The sequence below is a fragment of the Dermacentor variabilis genome, chromosome 5, assembly GCF_050947875.1.
Source record: "Dermacentor variabilis isolate Ectoservices chromosome 5, ASM5094787v1, whole genome shotgun sequence".
Lineage (NCBI taxonomy): Eukaryota > Metazoa > Arthropoda > Arachnida > Ixodida > Ixodidae > Dermacentor > Dermacentor variabilis.
Window position 1 is genome coordinate 31,044,421 of NC_134572.1, and position 16,815 is coordinate 31,061,235.

Sequence of the window (16,815 nt, forward strand, 5' to 3'; positions counted from 1 at the left end):
AGTGAAGCTTCATAGCCTCTGATTCGCCATGGCCGTTCGTAAACCTCTAGCAATCTCTTTTGTAGATGTAAGCGCGTAGAATATTTTCCTCGAGTAATATCTAGTCATTCCTAATACGATTATATTCCCTAGGCAGATGATGTTCCACTGCCTTTTTCCAACTGAAGGTTTCAGAGGTACTGGTCACGTTCAGAATTTCACTCCTTCGAAAGGAAAGCGACACAATCCCCTGAAACGCCAAACGAAAAGTGAATATTTATTCCGGATTATACAGGGTACCATTGGTGACAGCTGAATGTCACTTTTATGTTCTCATGGATTTGGCGTTATATCTTTGTCCATCAAGCAGAAATGGGTCATGTTGCAATCTTTCAGGCAGCAGATTTGATTTTTCTGCTCGCACCTCAGGTCATCACATGTCTTTCCGTCTGATTTGTAACGGCTGCAGTCCTCTTGACCTCTGTCCACGAAGCACGTGGTGATCACCACTTTCTCCGCGTCGGCTGCATGAGAGGATCATAGGAGATCTAAAGTTATTATCCTTATAAGCTTTTTTTTCATTGATCCTTATCATGAGGCGGTCCGTATTCAACTAGTATTTTGATGTGTCGAGAAACTAAGTTCAACAGGCAAAAAATACATTTAAATAACCCCACCAACAACAAATAAGTGCGTGCACTTACGTGTCGAAATATTAAGGGTCAATTTACAACAGAAAGTTGTGTGTGTACTTACCACCAAATAGAACGTCATGAGGCACTCCGCAAGAGCTCGCACACAAAGCCCAATCGAGTGCTTTTGCCAGTGCGTGCAAGTTAGCCGCACTTTCATAGTGCTGAATATATGCATTTTTATTTCTGATTCTAAACTGTCTCTCTTGGTTCGTGCTTTATGATTGATAAGATTTATTTCCAAAATCAGCGCAGTGGCTCTGGAGTAATTCTGACCACTTTGAATTCTTCATCTAGCACCGGAATCTCGGTAAACAAGCGCTTTTGCATTTAACCCGTGCCAGAAAGATGACTGAAGCCAGGATTCGAACCCCTGACATCTTGCACAATAGCCAAGCGCCATAGCGACTAACCGACCACAGAAGCTGTGCTGTGCGTTATTGCCGTTATTCGTTTTTACTTGGGTGGGTCTCCTACGCATTTTCGGCTTCTAAGCATACTTGGATAGCTAATGAATTTATTTGTGTCATGGGTGAGCGCAGGGGATATTCATCTGAGAAAAGAAAGGCATTCTAGCATTGATTATGCCATACAAGTACGCGCATTTAGTAGCACTTTGTTTTCGGCGTCGGTAATCCTAAAATCATGAAACATTTTATGCAGACATTTATATAGGGGCTGTTCAAGAGGACAAAGTATCTGTGCTTTTGAAGAGGTTAATTGTTTTCTCACCGCAGTCGAATATAAGGCTGACCGCCACGCAGACAAAGCCGAAGGCAGCAATTCCGAGCAGAGTTCCAGGCTTCATTGCAGCGGCGCTGAACATAAACTCGCTTGCTACTAGGGAAAGATGTATAACTGTGGCTTCCCTCTCGTGAGATAATGAATGCCAAATGCAGTCGTCTTTTATAGCGTTGATGAACAACAGAACACAGCAGAAAAATGCAAAACTGATACACGTGCCGGAAGCGCGAAGGCGTCTTTCGTACGTCGTCCTTGCCTCGCGTGGGTATTCTCGTAAATCTTGCTGAACAGATTTGGAAATGCCATGGCCCTGTGTAAGCAGTATTCACACACCACTGCAGCTTGAACACGCCTGCGCGGCATGCGCGGTGGGTGCAACATGTTTAGAGTCGTAAAAGTGGCGTATACAGCATGTCCGTATTGCACCAAAAATAAGGCTTTCTGAAATGTGTCATGGCGAAAGTACACTTTCAAAAGTTGGCTATGCTGCACATGCTAACCTCCGGCTCTTATTTTCTCCTCTTTTTGTTTCCTGTTTAGCTTCCGGCACCATGTTCGTAACATATATTTTTTTACGTACCTTTAAGTTTGGGTGGCGTTAAATGGAGTCCTTGCAATTCAAATACAAATATAAAACCACTAGTGGTCTAACGCTACCTAAGCAAATACCTGCGATAAAAAAATAAAAAATTCGAGGACACCTAAGTACGTATGTGTTTTGAATGCTAAAGTATTGATATACAATTTAGCGCCGCTGCGTGGTTTTTCGAGTTATGAACTCCTTTCGGGCAAACGAGCGCGTTGCGATGCTTGGCCAGCGCCTCCTATATACTACAATGGTGCACATCCATTCGTGACGTCATGTTACCTTGCCCGAGTGCCATAGGATCTAATGGGGATGCTCACGAGTAAGCCGCGTTGATTTTGATGTCACCGCTTTCGTCACGCCGAGCTTGGTAATGGAAATTTCGGTCCAAGTAGCATTACGTTATAAAGCACAGTACACATACTTGCTATCAGGAGACGTTACCATAGTGGCAGAAATGGCGTTGCAATAGCCATTATTAGCCTTGCAGACTGGCATAATTTTTTCACTAAAGAGTCCCCTGTCTCCTCTGAACGAACTGCTGGGCAGTTAAATATGGTTAAATATGCTCACATTGCCGCATAGGACGGCCACGCTCAATCTATTAACTCAAAACGCGTCTGAAGTGGCACCCCCATACTCGTCTGCTGCTAACATGGCTTAGCTTATGCGAACTTGTCACGCTAGGCAATTTCGATTGCCATAAGTACTGATTGATGGCTATTATATTTACAATTTTAAGAGATCCGGACATATATTTATGGAGTAGCCGCGTATGAGACTCTTTCACAACATAAAAGATCACATTTATGGAGAGAGAGAGAAACTATTTCTTAAAGACCTTTAATATTTGTGCTGTGGCCTGTTTGGGGACGCGCTGGCGCCGAAATTACTTGACGTCTTAACAACCTCCAACACGGATACTTGTCTCATTTTGGGAAATCCTTGAACTTGCAAGGTCTTCCTTGCGTCCTCTCATGCAATAAAAAGTGCAAGAAGCATAGACGCCTCAACTTAAAAAGCGCCGCTCCACTTAAGCGATATGAAAGAAAAGCTCTTAAGCGCCACGTGTAAAATTAATGATGTCATTCTTCCTTCATTAGCATTTAGTTACTTTCAGAATGATTCATGTTTCGCTAAACTTTCCCTTTCGTGTATCTGCATGCTTCAGGAGGTCTTTGGGTGGTGCGCAATTCACATCAGCAGCGGCACATTGCCCGCCACGATAACGGTTGGAGCAGTGTGATGACAGACTAGCCGCTCATTACATTTACAGTACGGTAACGGTGCTGTTTATGGGGCATATTGGCACTACGGCATGGCAAGCATTACCGTGCTGAGTAATTGTGATAGGGAATTTTATGCTAGCAAAGTCGGTGAAGGAGTGACAGATATTTCTGGTCAATTAGATTCAACCACTGGACCTGTATTTGCTATCGGCTGTGTACGCTAAACCTGTGTGTTAGAAAGTGTTTCGACCAACTGAGGGGCTGCCCGATTAGCGAAGGTAGTGGAACAGTAATAAAAACATCTAAAGTGAAGCTTTCTTCACTACCCTCCCAAATGTTGCGTGGCTGCTGGCTGGGTTGCTGAATAGCATTAATTATGGGGTTTTACATGCGAAAACCACTTTATGATTATGAGGCACGCCGTAGTGAAGGACTCCGGAATTCTTTACCACCTGGGTTTCTTTAACGTGCACCTAAATCTAAGTACACTAGTGTTTTCGCAATTCGCCCCCATCGATATGCGGCCGCCATGGCCAAGATTAGATCCCGCGACCTTGTACTCAGCTGCCCAACGCCATAGCCACTGAGCAACCATGGCGGGTTTATTGATTACGTCGGTGTATATGTTTGTGGATATATATACAAATGTTATAATGCTCACTGAATAAAAATACCAGTGAACGGTCTTATATAATATGCAAGCATACAGACTTCAGCAAACCCGCCGTGGTTGCTCAGTGGCTATGGTGTTGGGCTGCTGAGCACGAGGTTGCGGGATCGAATCCCGGCCACGGCGGCCGCATTTCGATGGGGGCGAAATGCGAAAACACCCGTGTGCTTAGATTTAGGTGCACGTTAAAGAACCCCAGGTGGTCAAAATTTCCGGAGTCCTCCACTACGGCGTGCCTGAAATCAGAAAGTGGTCTTGGCACGTAAAACCCCAAATATTATTATTATTAGACTTCAGCAAAAAATAAATTCCTACGTAAAACGTGAACGCATAATTTCGACTCGCATGAATTTGTAAATCACGCCGACCAGTTAATGATATGGTGAGTTATATTGTCACAGTGCGCCCAAAACAGAATACGAAGACACGTGTCCCAAAAACAGCCTGATTAAAAGACCAAGCGTAGAGCTGCCTTTTCCGTCTTCACGTCTTCCACACTACGAGGTGGAGACCGCTACAGATCGCTCCGTTGTCCTTTTTGTCTACACAGAGCAGACGTGGCAATATTAAGCACATTATTTTATTTACTTCATTTTCCTTGATTTAATCATTCCGTATGTGCCACTGGATGTGTGCCAGTTCTCAGCCAATGCTCCAGAATGAGCATGCGCCACTGTGCTACTAGATCTACGCAGTCCTTGAATGTTGCTTGATATGTGTAATATACTTTTCCGTGCATATATACAATGTCATCAACATTCTTCCCTAAGCCAGCATCGTACATCACCTGCGTCGACGCGACATCACCGCGCTGACGTGTCGCACTGTACATATGTCTGATCTGAAGTTTGTGTTTCCGCATAGATTGTGAACGATGCTGTGTATAAGCATAAACAATACACAACGTTACACGTTGCATAGGGCTAAAGTAAGAAAATTGTAGGCATCACAGTTAATTGTAAAATATTTCATTAAACACTTTGCTCAAGCTTCGCTTCACATATAGTCGCATGTGCGTTGGATCTGCATATCTTTAATATTAAAGCTATTCGCCGAAACGCTCAGAGAGGCGATGAATGAAACGATTTGGGGCAGTTTGGACAACTACACTCGGCCAAGGATGGGCACACGTAAGCGAAGAGCCAAGCCTATGAAGATATACTCCAACTAACACAGAATTAAACAAGCTTTAAAATGAAACTTTGCAGGTAATCTCTTGTGCGTAGAACAAACAGCCCATATATCTGAGCAAGTGTAAATATATCTACCAGTCACTGAGAAATCATACGAGACCAGCAACCTTTTCAGCGAAGAAAGCTGGGTTAGTCGGTTACAGGCACTGTGGGGCATGATTATCCGGTGTGAAATTTAGACAGGACGAAAAAAATACGAAAGTGACAAGTTTAAGTCAGTTTTTACTACGAAACAATGTTGAAAACTTGGGTAAGACGCATAACCTGTGCGTTACAAACGTGACATAGTCTGCGCACATCGATTGCTTGTTATGTGTGCTATTATGTGCGTTATTATTATTATGTGTTATTTTATGTGTGTGTGATTGTTTCTATGTGTGTTAAGAGCGCCGGGGCGCGGTAAAAATTTGAGACAGTTTGGCGTTTTTCCTCTACGAATTGCGTTTTGTTCCAGCTAAAGCTGGTGCCAGAAAATGGTGTCTCACACTACTAGGAGCTTTTATTGATTTTTATTATTACTATATCTGTCTCGGTATATAGGTTGCAAAGGAACACGTGTTACCCGTGCCTGCACCTTTTGCATTGCTTGAAACAGTGGTTTTCTGAAAAGCGACTCATCAATTATCAGATCAAAAGCACCCTTTCCATTATGTGAGGGCTTGACCAAAGAAGAAATTTCTCCTGTTGACCGTTCTCTGTTCTTGCTATTTGTCATACGTTGTGTTGTGAGGGAATACGTCTTCGGATACTGAAGAACCTGTAACACAAACGGTTGTCCTGGGTTGTATCCACGAACTCTAGGATGATCGCGAAATAAATATATGCGTAGCGCGGTGAGAATTTTTCAAGGAGCAGGTGACGAAACATCGAAAAAATAATGGGTAATCGCGTTGTTCTAAGAGGTCATTGCCAACTTATCGGGGCAACACCAACTACAAGAGAACCAACGCTGGTTAATCGCAGGGAAAGTTTCAAGTGAAAGCGGCGAAGCGTCGATGATAGATGGGACGTTGGGTCGAAAAATGACGTACTCGTCTATCATTATGCAGAACCAATTATACCTCCGTCTCTCAGAGGTCGTAAAATATGTATTCTCAGGAAAACTTGGAAATGAATTGCACAACCTCGTTTCACCATAACAACATAAAAAAAATTGGCGGTCCCGAGGCATGCCAGATTACTAGATTACTTCTCGCCACACACACATAAAAATGCGTTTTTATTTTGTTATCGCTGTTCTAAAACCTGGAGAAAAATATGCTGCTCAATTTGCAGGTAAGTGCAAATCTAGATCCCCTACAGAATGGGAGCGACCCATGTATAAAATTCCTGAATATTGTCGGAAGAGTGGTCTGTACGAAAATGAAAAAGGCTAGTCATATAATGTAACTACATATTAATCTCGCTACTTTCTCAATCAAAGGTAGTACTTTCCTCACTAACTCGTCTCGTCTCTCGCACCGCCGTACGCGACGATGGCCGAGTGACAAAAGTTGATTTATGATACTGCACCACCCGTGTTCACAGAAACTTCCTTACGCTGGAAATGTTTGTACGAGTATCTGCCAGCCTATACGGGGATGTTGAGTAAGTATCAGTGAATGCGGCCAGCCAGGAGCAAAAACACACTTACGCACTAAACGTTTTATGAATTCGGCCCCTGATTCTCTTCCTATTCTTTTTTCTTTCTTTTCGGTTAGGTAGTCATGCCTGCTGTTTTCGTCTACGTTGTGTCATATTTCTTATAACTGGTTGAATATTCAAAACGGAAATGTTAAAGGGTTACGGAAGCAAAATATTTGAGTGTCGAAAATCGGTGAATGGCTAAAGGCTGCACCCACTTCACTCGCGCTTACGACAGCTCTTTCGGCATAAGTCTTTTGCGGCTCTGACTTACAAAGATATACGGGCCTTCAGTTCAGCCATGCACCCTGCAAACATACTGACGGATACACAAAATTATTCTTAGGCGAGATCCCTCTAAAAGAGTTGACGCGAACCGGATTTTATGTTTGATATACCATTAGAAAGGGAGTGTAGCCACTGACAAACTCAACTCACAACGAACTGCGAATTCATCAACTGGGGTTACAGCATTGCAACCAGTTGGTGTCATATTCATGAAGCTTTTCATTCGTAAGAACTGCTTCTAAGTGACAAATCTTGTTCTGTGATAATGTGTTTACTCTCGCGATTGGACGATGCCTGCTTTAACAAACAGATCTAATGCACAAGCCGTCGTGTTGATGTGAGTCCTGCTAAAGATAATAAGCAGTTCTGTACACGCGTTATATGCATACCTTGAAAGGTTGTAAGTGGCAACTAAACTTTTAAAATTGATGGCAATTAAAACAGATAAACTTGATGTGAACAAGATCTAGAAGGGAAGCAACAACGAGAGAAGAAAAAGAATGCAGCTTTATTACGGGCGCTACAGCCTTCTCTATCACGGCCCAGTTTCTTGCGTTAATAGAAAAAATGTCGGCAACTGCACATGGGCCGATTTTGCAACTACACCTCGTTGCAGGCAGGTCGACCTCATTAAACGCATGCACCGTTAGCTTCTACTGTCTACTAACGGGGCGTGGCTATCTTTACTTGAACGCCTGCTACTACGTTCTTGCGTTCGTTGTTGATGGCCATCTCACCGTGTGGAGCGCTTCATACGGGCGTCATTATTCGCCGGTGCCTCGTTGACGAGTGTCCTTAACTTCCGCAGAGGTGTCTTGTTAGTGGAACGAGCAGCCGTGACGGTAGCCAGGTCAGGTACTGTAGAGAGCGTGCCTGCGTTCTTTGAACATGAACTATCATAGTTGGTATATTTCGAAAATTTGTGTTCGGACACTGTCCGCCTTGCACTCAGCCTTCTCATTCTTCAACGGCGTTTCAGTAAGCCTTCGATTAGCGTGCTTCTCTATCCTCGTAATGACCTACAGCGCACTCAGTCACACTACGACACTTCTCTTTTCCCTACGAGCCGACCTTAGGTGGATATCGATTTCCCCGGTTATGAATGTCCCTCCACGTATAAAATTTTAGCAAAGCTCACCGGTTTATCCTGCTCTTTCACGGTCGTCACTTTAGTGCACAGCGAGCAGTGGTCTCCGCCATGTCTCACAAGCTGGGCGTCTTTCTTCTCTCACGACACCAAAATTCCTGGACTCTAGCTATTATTCTGAACAAAAACAGCGCCAATGGTTAAAAAATAAGTTATCTAAACGAGATCGGATTATGTGACAAGCTGGTAACTTTCACGACGTGCTTCACCGTCTATTCTCGGATAATCTCCTGCTTCATTTCCGTGCTCTTTATACTTTATACAACTTGTATCTTTCATGAGACAGGGCACCCAACCACAGATTTCCACTCATTGTCTGCTCCACCTCTGCTTTCCTGCTCGTCTTCAGCCATTAGTAAGCATTGTCACTTTTAGGTAGAGTTCCGCTCTCTTTTTAGGCCGACACCAGCGCGCTAGCGTCTGCTCTCAGAAAACGCTGAGCACGCGCGAAGACACTAAAACTGACCGATGTATCGAGTAATCGATTTACTTCAACATCGCACCTTGTGGAAAACGCATACATTCACATCTGCTTTCCCATTACAGAGAAAATCCCTCACTTTTTGATGAAAACTGTGCGATATATATTGGACATTTTAGTCAAGGGTAAAACGGACGCCGACCAAAATCATTAAAAGAAAAGAAGCCAAAATGTTTCGGCTCCCTGGCATACGGGAGGGGGCTTTGTTCACAATCTGCCAACAGTTAATGATCTTGGTTGGCGTCCGCTTAACCCTTGATTATGAGCAAACGCAACTAGACACGTTTTCGTCGAACTTATGATTTCATTCATCTTTGCCGGGCACATAGCAAAAAAAGAAAGAACATTGCGAACAAGGCCTCCGTATGGGAGCCGGAACGTCTTGGTTTCTTTTCTTTTAATGTTTTTGGCTGGCGTCCATTTTACCCTTGGCTATGAGCCATACCGGCCAGACGAGTTTTTGTCGAGCTCTTGATTTCATTGGACATTTTATAAGGAAATATGGACGGCCAATGGCAAGAAGCACCTACGAATGAAAGGCTCTGTGAATATGCCTCCTCTTATTTTAACTTGAATATGAGTGCGTAAAAAATGGGCGTTCCGCAATGTATTGACCAAAACGGTGTCGTGCCTTCTAGGCGCCTCAGTGCATATAGGCCTCTGTTTTTTTAACCCATTCCTCATATTGCATAGCAACATAGTAAATTGGTGAAACAATTTGTACTAACCCCTATGATTTAACTTATGTAACTGTGGTTTCTGCTGCCAGATCAGGTTCAGGTTTTAACACGCATTAGGCTCCCATGCAGCTAGGCAGAGCGTAATTGGCTTTTCTTTAATAAATAGGAGATCCGTGATTGCGCACTTTATCTCCACTACAATTAATATAAAAACAAAAGAAAAACAGGCAATTGCGTCAAGTACAAGCCTGACAAAAATCAAGACATTTTTATTGTTTAATAAAATAATCCACTTCTTTTCATTTACTTTCACAGTAGACAGTCTATCGCTCGTACAGTGCGCTATGCGTTGTTTGGCATGAGCTTACATTATGTAGAATGCTGTTTCAATTTTTTTGTTCTAATTTTTTTTTTTTTACAAACCTGACCTGGGCAACGGAAGACGCCGCCTCCTGTGCAAATGCGCCAGATGTCGCATGCATACTCAATTGAATGCTGCTCGTAGTCGAGTACGACTTTGGACGAACAAATACGCCTCAGCATGACTTAAATCAAATAGAGAAAAAAATATACTAAGAGCAGAAATAAAAAAATAAGCAGTATTACCTCGAGATCGTATTCGCACAATTTGATTTCCGCACGTGAGTTCACTGGAATCGCATTTACAGATCACTGCTTATCTTTGTACAGACGACGGAAACAAATCCCCACCGCTGGCCCATTCCTAATGAAGCGAAATTGTAGTAACACAGGTTCGACTTAACGAAGCCTAAGGAAATATAGGTCGAGTCACCGCTCTGCAAAATTGCAGCGTTTTCTTAATGGCTATGACTGCGCGGGTTCTTTCTGGAGGAATTTGGATGGCAGATTGAATTTGTCAACTGTGCACAAAGAAAGGAAAGTACGAACAGCAGATACCATATCTGGCTTTCGATGCACTTTATATTTAGTCTTTCTTCTGCGTAGGCAAGTAGTTCCGCGGATTTCTAGTTAAGCAAAGCAGCATGATCATTTCCTATGAATAACTGCTAACTAGCTACGTTCGTTGCTTCTTCGTTAAATGCGAAGAGTTTCGTGCTGCTCATTTAAACGAGCAAGACAATTATTTTAGCCGTAAGAATGAGACCGGCGGTTTCAAATTTTGCAATATGACGAATAAAAGATATTCCAATTTCTTTCTAGTGTTTCTATCCTCTATCTTATTCGGGTAACCCTGAACGCAACTCTCTCGCATTATACAGTGCGCTGTCTGAGAAACATTTTTATGTATGCATGCAGCCAGACCAGATATTGTCTTCAGTAACTTTTAGTGTTTCAAAATCAGTTAATGTTTTGTAGTTGTTATTGTAGTTGATGAGGCAAATTGATTGAGACCAGTATATGTTACCTTCGAAGTCCACAGCGTGCATTGTTATCTATGAATGCAGGCAGCACAAGCGTGTCTTAGCACCATTACTGCATGAATTTACTAGTAATTGAAAAAAAGTGAAGCCTTACATTTAGAAGGACAACTTAACGCCTGCTTTTTGCAATAATTTTCAAAAAAGATTGTGTTCATCGATTGAATATTAAAGTGTTTCGTTTTTGTTATTGAAGAAAAGTTTGGCAGCAGGTTACGCTCCTGTAACACATGAAGCTGGGAGCCGGCTGCACACGTGGTAACGCATTAAATTATACGATCGGAGGAGTCAGTCTTCTTGCAAAACACGACGAGCCGCAGTGTGAATTTAACGTATGGTGCTGTAGGTCTACCTCCTCAACGACAAATGCGAGCACCTAGTGCACTACCTAGAGGTTCTTTCTTTCTTTCCTTCTTTCTTTCTTTCTTCCTTTCTTTCTTTCTTTCTTTCTTTCTTTCTTTCTTTCCTTCTTTCTTTCTTTCTTTCTTTCTTTCTTTTCCATCGTTTTTCTTTTCATATCTTCTTTCATATTCGGCCATTGCATCTTTGCTTGCTTAGCCAGGGATATGAGCTATTCCTGATGACATTTTTGTCTCACTGGAGCATAGACGCCGCTTTTTTCGGGTATGAATCATTTAACAAGCTACTTAAGGTTTCGTATTAAAGATGAACCTGCGGTAGGTGAGTAGCGTTGAATAAATATCATTGTCTGCTGCGATCTCTATATCTTATTGATCATAGCTGGTTTTTCAAGTTATACTTAGGAATAATTCCTGCTTGCGAATAGAATTACCTTCATAATTTTACAGAAACGAAAACGACGGAGCTGATTGGCTAGCCGAACGCGGCTACAGGGAATAAAGTCGACGAAAGGAGATAGATCACGCCGACTTGCTTCCATCGACATAGTTTTGACGTAACATTACTTGGCTTCGATTTGTCGCTGGCGTTCTGGAGAGAGCAGGTTGCGCACTTAGAAATTGTTCGTGGCTCTTTTCTTGAATTTGCACTTCATTTTCGTCAAAGAATTTTCGTTGCACTACGAAGCAGATGCATATATCCAAAAGAGTTCCGAAGAGTCGAGGACAAAGCGTAAGATCGAGGGCGCGATATTGAAGTTCCTCTCGCTATCGCGTAAAGAAACTCCATTTCAGCGTTCGCAATCAAATGTAAGTGTTTTATACAGAACAAAATGCCGGAGAAAAAATCAAATAAATAGCGTCTTGTGCCATAGAAAAACTTGGTGAAACTTGCGAGCTTAGCTCTGCGAGAAACCAATTTTACTCGTCTTCCAGAGCACACTATCTTTTTCCGTCTTGAACGATCCATATCTTTTTCCTGAAATGTCCTTTTTGTGCTGCTTTATTCAACTTTATTACATTCTTTCAAGGTTGCGTAGCGTTTCGCTGTCGTCAGTAAAGTTCTCCAGAAATGCGTGTGTTCCGCTTCTGTTTTCGCATTTTTTCCGGTGCTTCAAACCTTTACGTCAAGGTTTACTATATATGTCACTGTTGTCCACTATTATAAATTTTTACGCGGTGCTTTTTCCGCATTCAACATGAAAAGAAATGTGTAGCGTAATGAACACTCGTGCTGCCAAAATGTTGTTTATTGAAAGAAGCACCGGCTTCCTCGAATAAAGTGCACATGACTGAACCAATGACAACAATATTAAAAATAATGATTATTGCAGATCCGACGCGCATCTTGAAATTTCTGCCAGGCAAAGTTTTAGTAGAGTGTTTATTTAAAGGCTTTGCAACTAATGGTGATTCGTACGATTTAGTTTACTTTCATCCTATGCAACCTCTTATCTCATGGATATTTTTTTTTATTTATCCCCCGCTGAGGGCTCCACTTTATTGTACTCTAAGTTTTATATTCATACACTGCATCGATCACAAACTATGCCAAAACACAAACTCCAAATCAGGCTGATTCTCAGCGCGAGACGTATGCTCAACGATAACACTGGGACAAACGCAGTGTATGACGCTTGGTGTGAGAAGAATGCTGATGGCAGATGTATGCCCTGAGAAATACGACATATACGATCATATCGCCACATTAGAGATGCCGTACCTCTTATGCCACAGTGGCACATACGCTTTCTGGAGGACTGGCGAAGAATGTTCACATACCCAGTGGCACTCGCCAAATTGCTAAGTAAGACAATTGTGCGAACGAAAGAACCATTTAAATATAATGCGCTATTTTATTAGGAGATTCTGTCATCTCTCCGACGCTTTTTAACCTTGCGCTAGCCGGCCTAGGCAAGAAAGTGGATCACATCGAGAACATCAAATACACGATATACGCAGATGGCGTAACGCTATGGGTCCCCGGAGGTAGCCTGGGATGAATTGAAAGCGCTCTGCAGTAAGCGATCGACGCGATCGAGGAACACCTCGCTCCCACCGGCCTGCGATGTTCGCCTGCAAAGTCGGAGCTCCTCGTCTACAAACCATCGAGGAGTGGTCCCAAACCAAAGAACGAAATCAGAGACACACACGCCGTTACTCTCAGAAAAAAAAGACGGAGGAACCATTCCACACGTCAGCAAAATCAGAGTCCTTGGGATGCTCATTGACAGCAACGGCTCTAACGCCGCGACAGTGGAGAAGATCGTGACAAAGTCGAGTAATGCCTTGAATCTCATACGACGCGTAGCAAACAGACAACACGGCCTTAAGGAAGAAATTTTCCTCAAGCTAACACACGCCTTTGCGCTATGCCACTTCACCTACGAGGCGGCCATGCACAGATGGAAGCTAGCGGAGAAGGACAAAATGTATAACTGAGGAAGCTAGTCAAACTAGCGCTGCGAATCTCCAAGAACACCGAGACAGAGCTCCTGCTGCAACTAGGGGTGCACAACACACTTGTAGAAATCGGCGAAGCTCAAGAACGGGCTCAATGGACAAGACTCTCTGGAACCAAACCGGGTAGAGAAATCCTAGCCGAAATAGGTCATGACACCACAGTAATCGAGAATCTATATCAAAGCGTTCCGACTGACACACGCAACTCCTACACGGTTCACCTACTCCCGCGGAACATGAACCCCGCGCACCATCAACCCAGAAGGCTGGCACGCGGATCGTTCATCCTGCGCGAAATACATGATAAGAAGATCCTAACCTGTTTCGTAGACGCGGCACAGTACCCGACCAGGAAGGCCTTCGTTGCCACCACGGTCAATAAGCAAGGTCAAGTCACAAACACGCTCACAGTCAAGACCCACAAGTCCGAGATAGCGGAACAGGTCACCATCGCACTCGCGCTCACAGACCCGACCACCACCCACGTCTACAGAGATTCACGCTCGGCCGTCAAAGCCTTTCATAAAGGAGCAGTTGCAAGCCAAGCACTACAAATAGTCAATAGATCCGCACCGCTGCAGCATCGCACCATCAACTGGTTCCCGGCACACCTCGGAGAGATCGAGGACGCCACTCGCAATCTCAATGAAATGGCTCACAGGAGTGCGCGAGACCTTACCCTCCGCGACGTCACCTATTCTGGTCGTGACCATCCCAGCGGGAATCGGGACCCTCCTACCACATATAAAGAGATCATAAAGCACTTTTATCTAGACCGCAGAATATACAGCACACCTCACAATAAGCTCACCAGGCCTCAAGCCCTCACATTCAGCATGCTTCAAACAAACACGTACCCCACGCAGAACAGACTACATCACTACATGCCTGACCTATACAAAACATCATATTGCGAAAATTGCCATAGCACACTAGACGTACATCACTTGCTCTGGCCGTGTGGTCAGATCCACGCAAACAAGGATCAAGACTCCACCAGGCTACAAGAAGCATTACGCAGCACGGACCTGGCGGAGCAGTTCTGGGCCATCCAGCGAGCCCACGATGCCGCCATGGAGTTACAACTCCCGATCCCAACGTGGGAGTAGCCCGCTCTATGGGGCCTTGCGCCCCGTAGCTCGCAGGACCTTTCATCAAAGTTATCCCATCCATCCATCCATGCATTAGGAGGTCGGTGTGCCTTAGAGATACCTTTAAAGAGAGTATTACTGATAGCTTTCGAGGGATACTTGGAGATGACATATTCTGTTGGTAAGTTAGTGAAACAGAGTAATTAGAAATGCGCGTGACTTTGCAACATATACAATGAAAAGGAGAGTCAAGACAATCGCCGTCTTGTGCGTGCTCGTCTGCGTATGCAAGGCGTCCCAACTATCATGCGCCAAGATTTAAAGATATGCAAATGCCACGTAGCTGGACAGAACCAAGGTAATGTTGTTTGCCGTCACTTGGAGATACTCGATTTTTTTTTCATTCCACCTGATTAGATAATTAATCTTACTGAATTAATGAACTTCTCAAGAATTAACATACATGAAAAGCGTCAATGAGAAAATTGTAGAGCAACATGAAAAACTACAGATACGGTTTTCTGTTGCTCATTGCGTGCTGTATAAAAGTGTTTTTTCCGAGCGGGAAAGAAGCCCGCGAATGCACGCGAAATGTCTCGAGCGTCCATTCGCAGTGCAATGTTGCGTTTTTGTATACAGTGCAAAATTACAAAGTCCCGCAGATTTATATTTTGGTGGTTATACTTTGTTACAGCTATGACGGCTAGAATGAGGCTGTAAATCGTGCATGGAGTTCTTTAAGTAGCGGCAGTTTTATTTCGTCGGGTTATATGGTATCCTCGTATAACCGGACGCTTTGATGTGACGCATAATTTAACAGGTATGCAGAAAATGCCAACTGAACCAAGTTATTTCTTCCGCATGATGAAACAAGAACGAAAGTTGTATACGGGAAAGAATCATTCATTGATGCAGTGAAAGCAACGTAGTTTTGTTTGTACGCCAAACCAATTCCGGCGCCGAATCTGATATATGAAAACAATGCAGGATTACTCACCATCCATGTACATATCCAGGTTGGGAGCAGAAGTTGTTCTCCGAGGATTCTATTTATGGAGTCTGTTTGGGAGTTTCTCTGCAACTGTAGAAGTTATTACTATATCATTTTTCTATTTGGATCCCTCGTGTAATTATTTTAGTATGTATGTGTGTTAGATATGATTTTGAGATGGTGGGCTCATCAATAGCCGAATGTCTCATATTGTCGCAGTTAATGAAACACAACAACAACAACAACAACTACAACAATCCAGGATTCTGTCAGATCCTAAAGAAATAATATATGCCGTCATCTAGTAAGAGAAATAGTTCTCTTCCTTGCTCATTTTCACCAATCACAATAAATTCACTTAGCAGCAAAATTAAGAAAGTTTCTGCATGGAATATTTTCCAGCCATTACGCTCTAACTTGACACAAACTATTAAACAAAAATAAAGAAGGATGCACGCGTAAGCATCGACTACATCGGAGTACACTGAAGAATATCTATTACTGCATATCACGAGGCCAGACATCCGTTTGAAGAAAGTCGCGCAGTGAAGTTTTGACACAATGCTTCCAAATTCCCACCACCACTAACTCGTATCGGCCGAGAAAAATTCAGTCATATCATCAGCCTTGAAGAAAAGAAAAGAGAAAGAAAAACGGGTCCACATCTTCTGTGTTACTAATTTTGCATAAGATGCACTCGCCGAGACAATAGAATCTTCTTCTGCCGAATGATCGTAATGCGAATCAGCGCGGCCAAAAGGGCCGGACGCTGGAGCATTGTGGGAAAGGAGTAACTCTGGATGCTCCTAACTGTGTTTTTCTCGGCATCCTTGTTCGCGCTCCGTTGCCTAGTTGTTTAGGCAGCCCGTTGAAGCAGATGTTGACGTTTCCAAAGTAACGTCTGTTCACAACTTGGCATACGAAATTTTTCTGCCTACAGAAAAAGGTATGAATGACTGTGGTAGGGAAGGAGTGCACCTAATCTCAAATGGGAGTACCTAAGTCGGAAGGAAGCAACCGTGTAGGGAGGAATCTTGACTTCGCGAATGGAGGCAATGTCTGGAAAAAAGGAGGAGCCTTTCCCGGGAAATTTGTCCTTCCCTATTTATCGATGTCATTAAGCGGCTGCAAGATAAGCCTCTGTCTTCAGTGGCGGGACGAGAAGAACACAAAGGCGTGCTCTACAAACGAGCGACTGT

The 16,815-nt window shown here is 43.4% G+C and overlaps 1 protein-coding gene across 5 annotated transcripts in view; it reads right to left on the reverse strand.

Moving 5' to 3' along the window:
• Positions 1-230: 230 nt before the first annotated feature.
• The window catches only part of LOC142582403 (sodium-coupled monocarboxylate transporter 1-like), a 127,192-nt gene continuing 110,607 nt past the window's right edge, over positions 231-16,815 (reverse strand). For 4 of the 5 annotated variants that reach the window (XM_075692090.1, XM_075692088.1, XM_075692087.1 and 1 more), the window contains one exon: positions 231-503. In XM_075692090.1, the coding sequence (XP_075548205.1) occupies positions 313-503 (191 nt within the window). In that variant the 3' untranslated portion in view covers positions 231-312. The remainder of the gene's footprint in view (positions 504-16,815) is intronic. The other variant, XM_075692092.1, reaches the window with a different exon arrangement.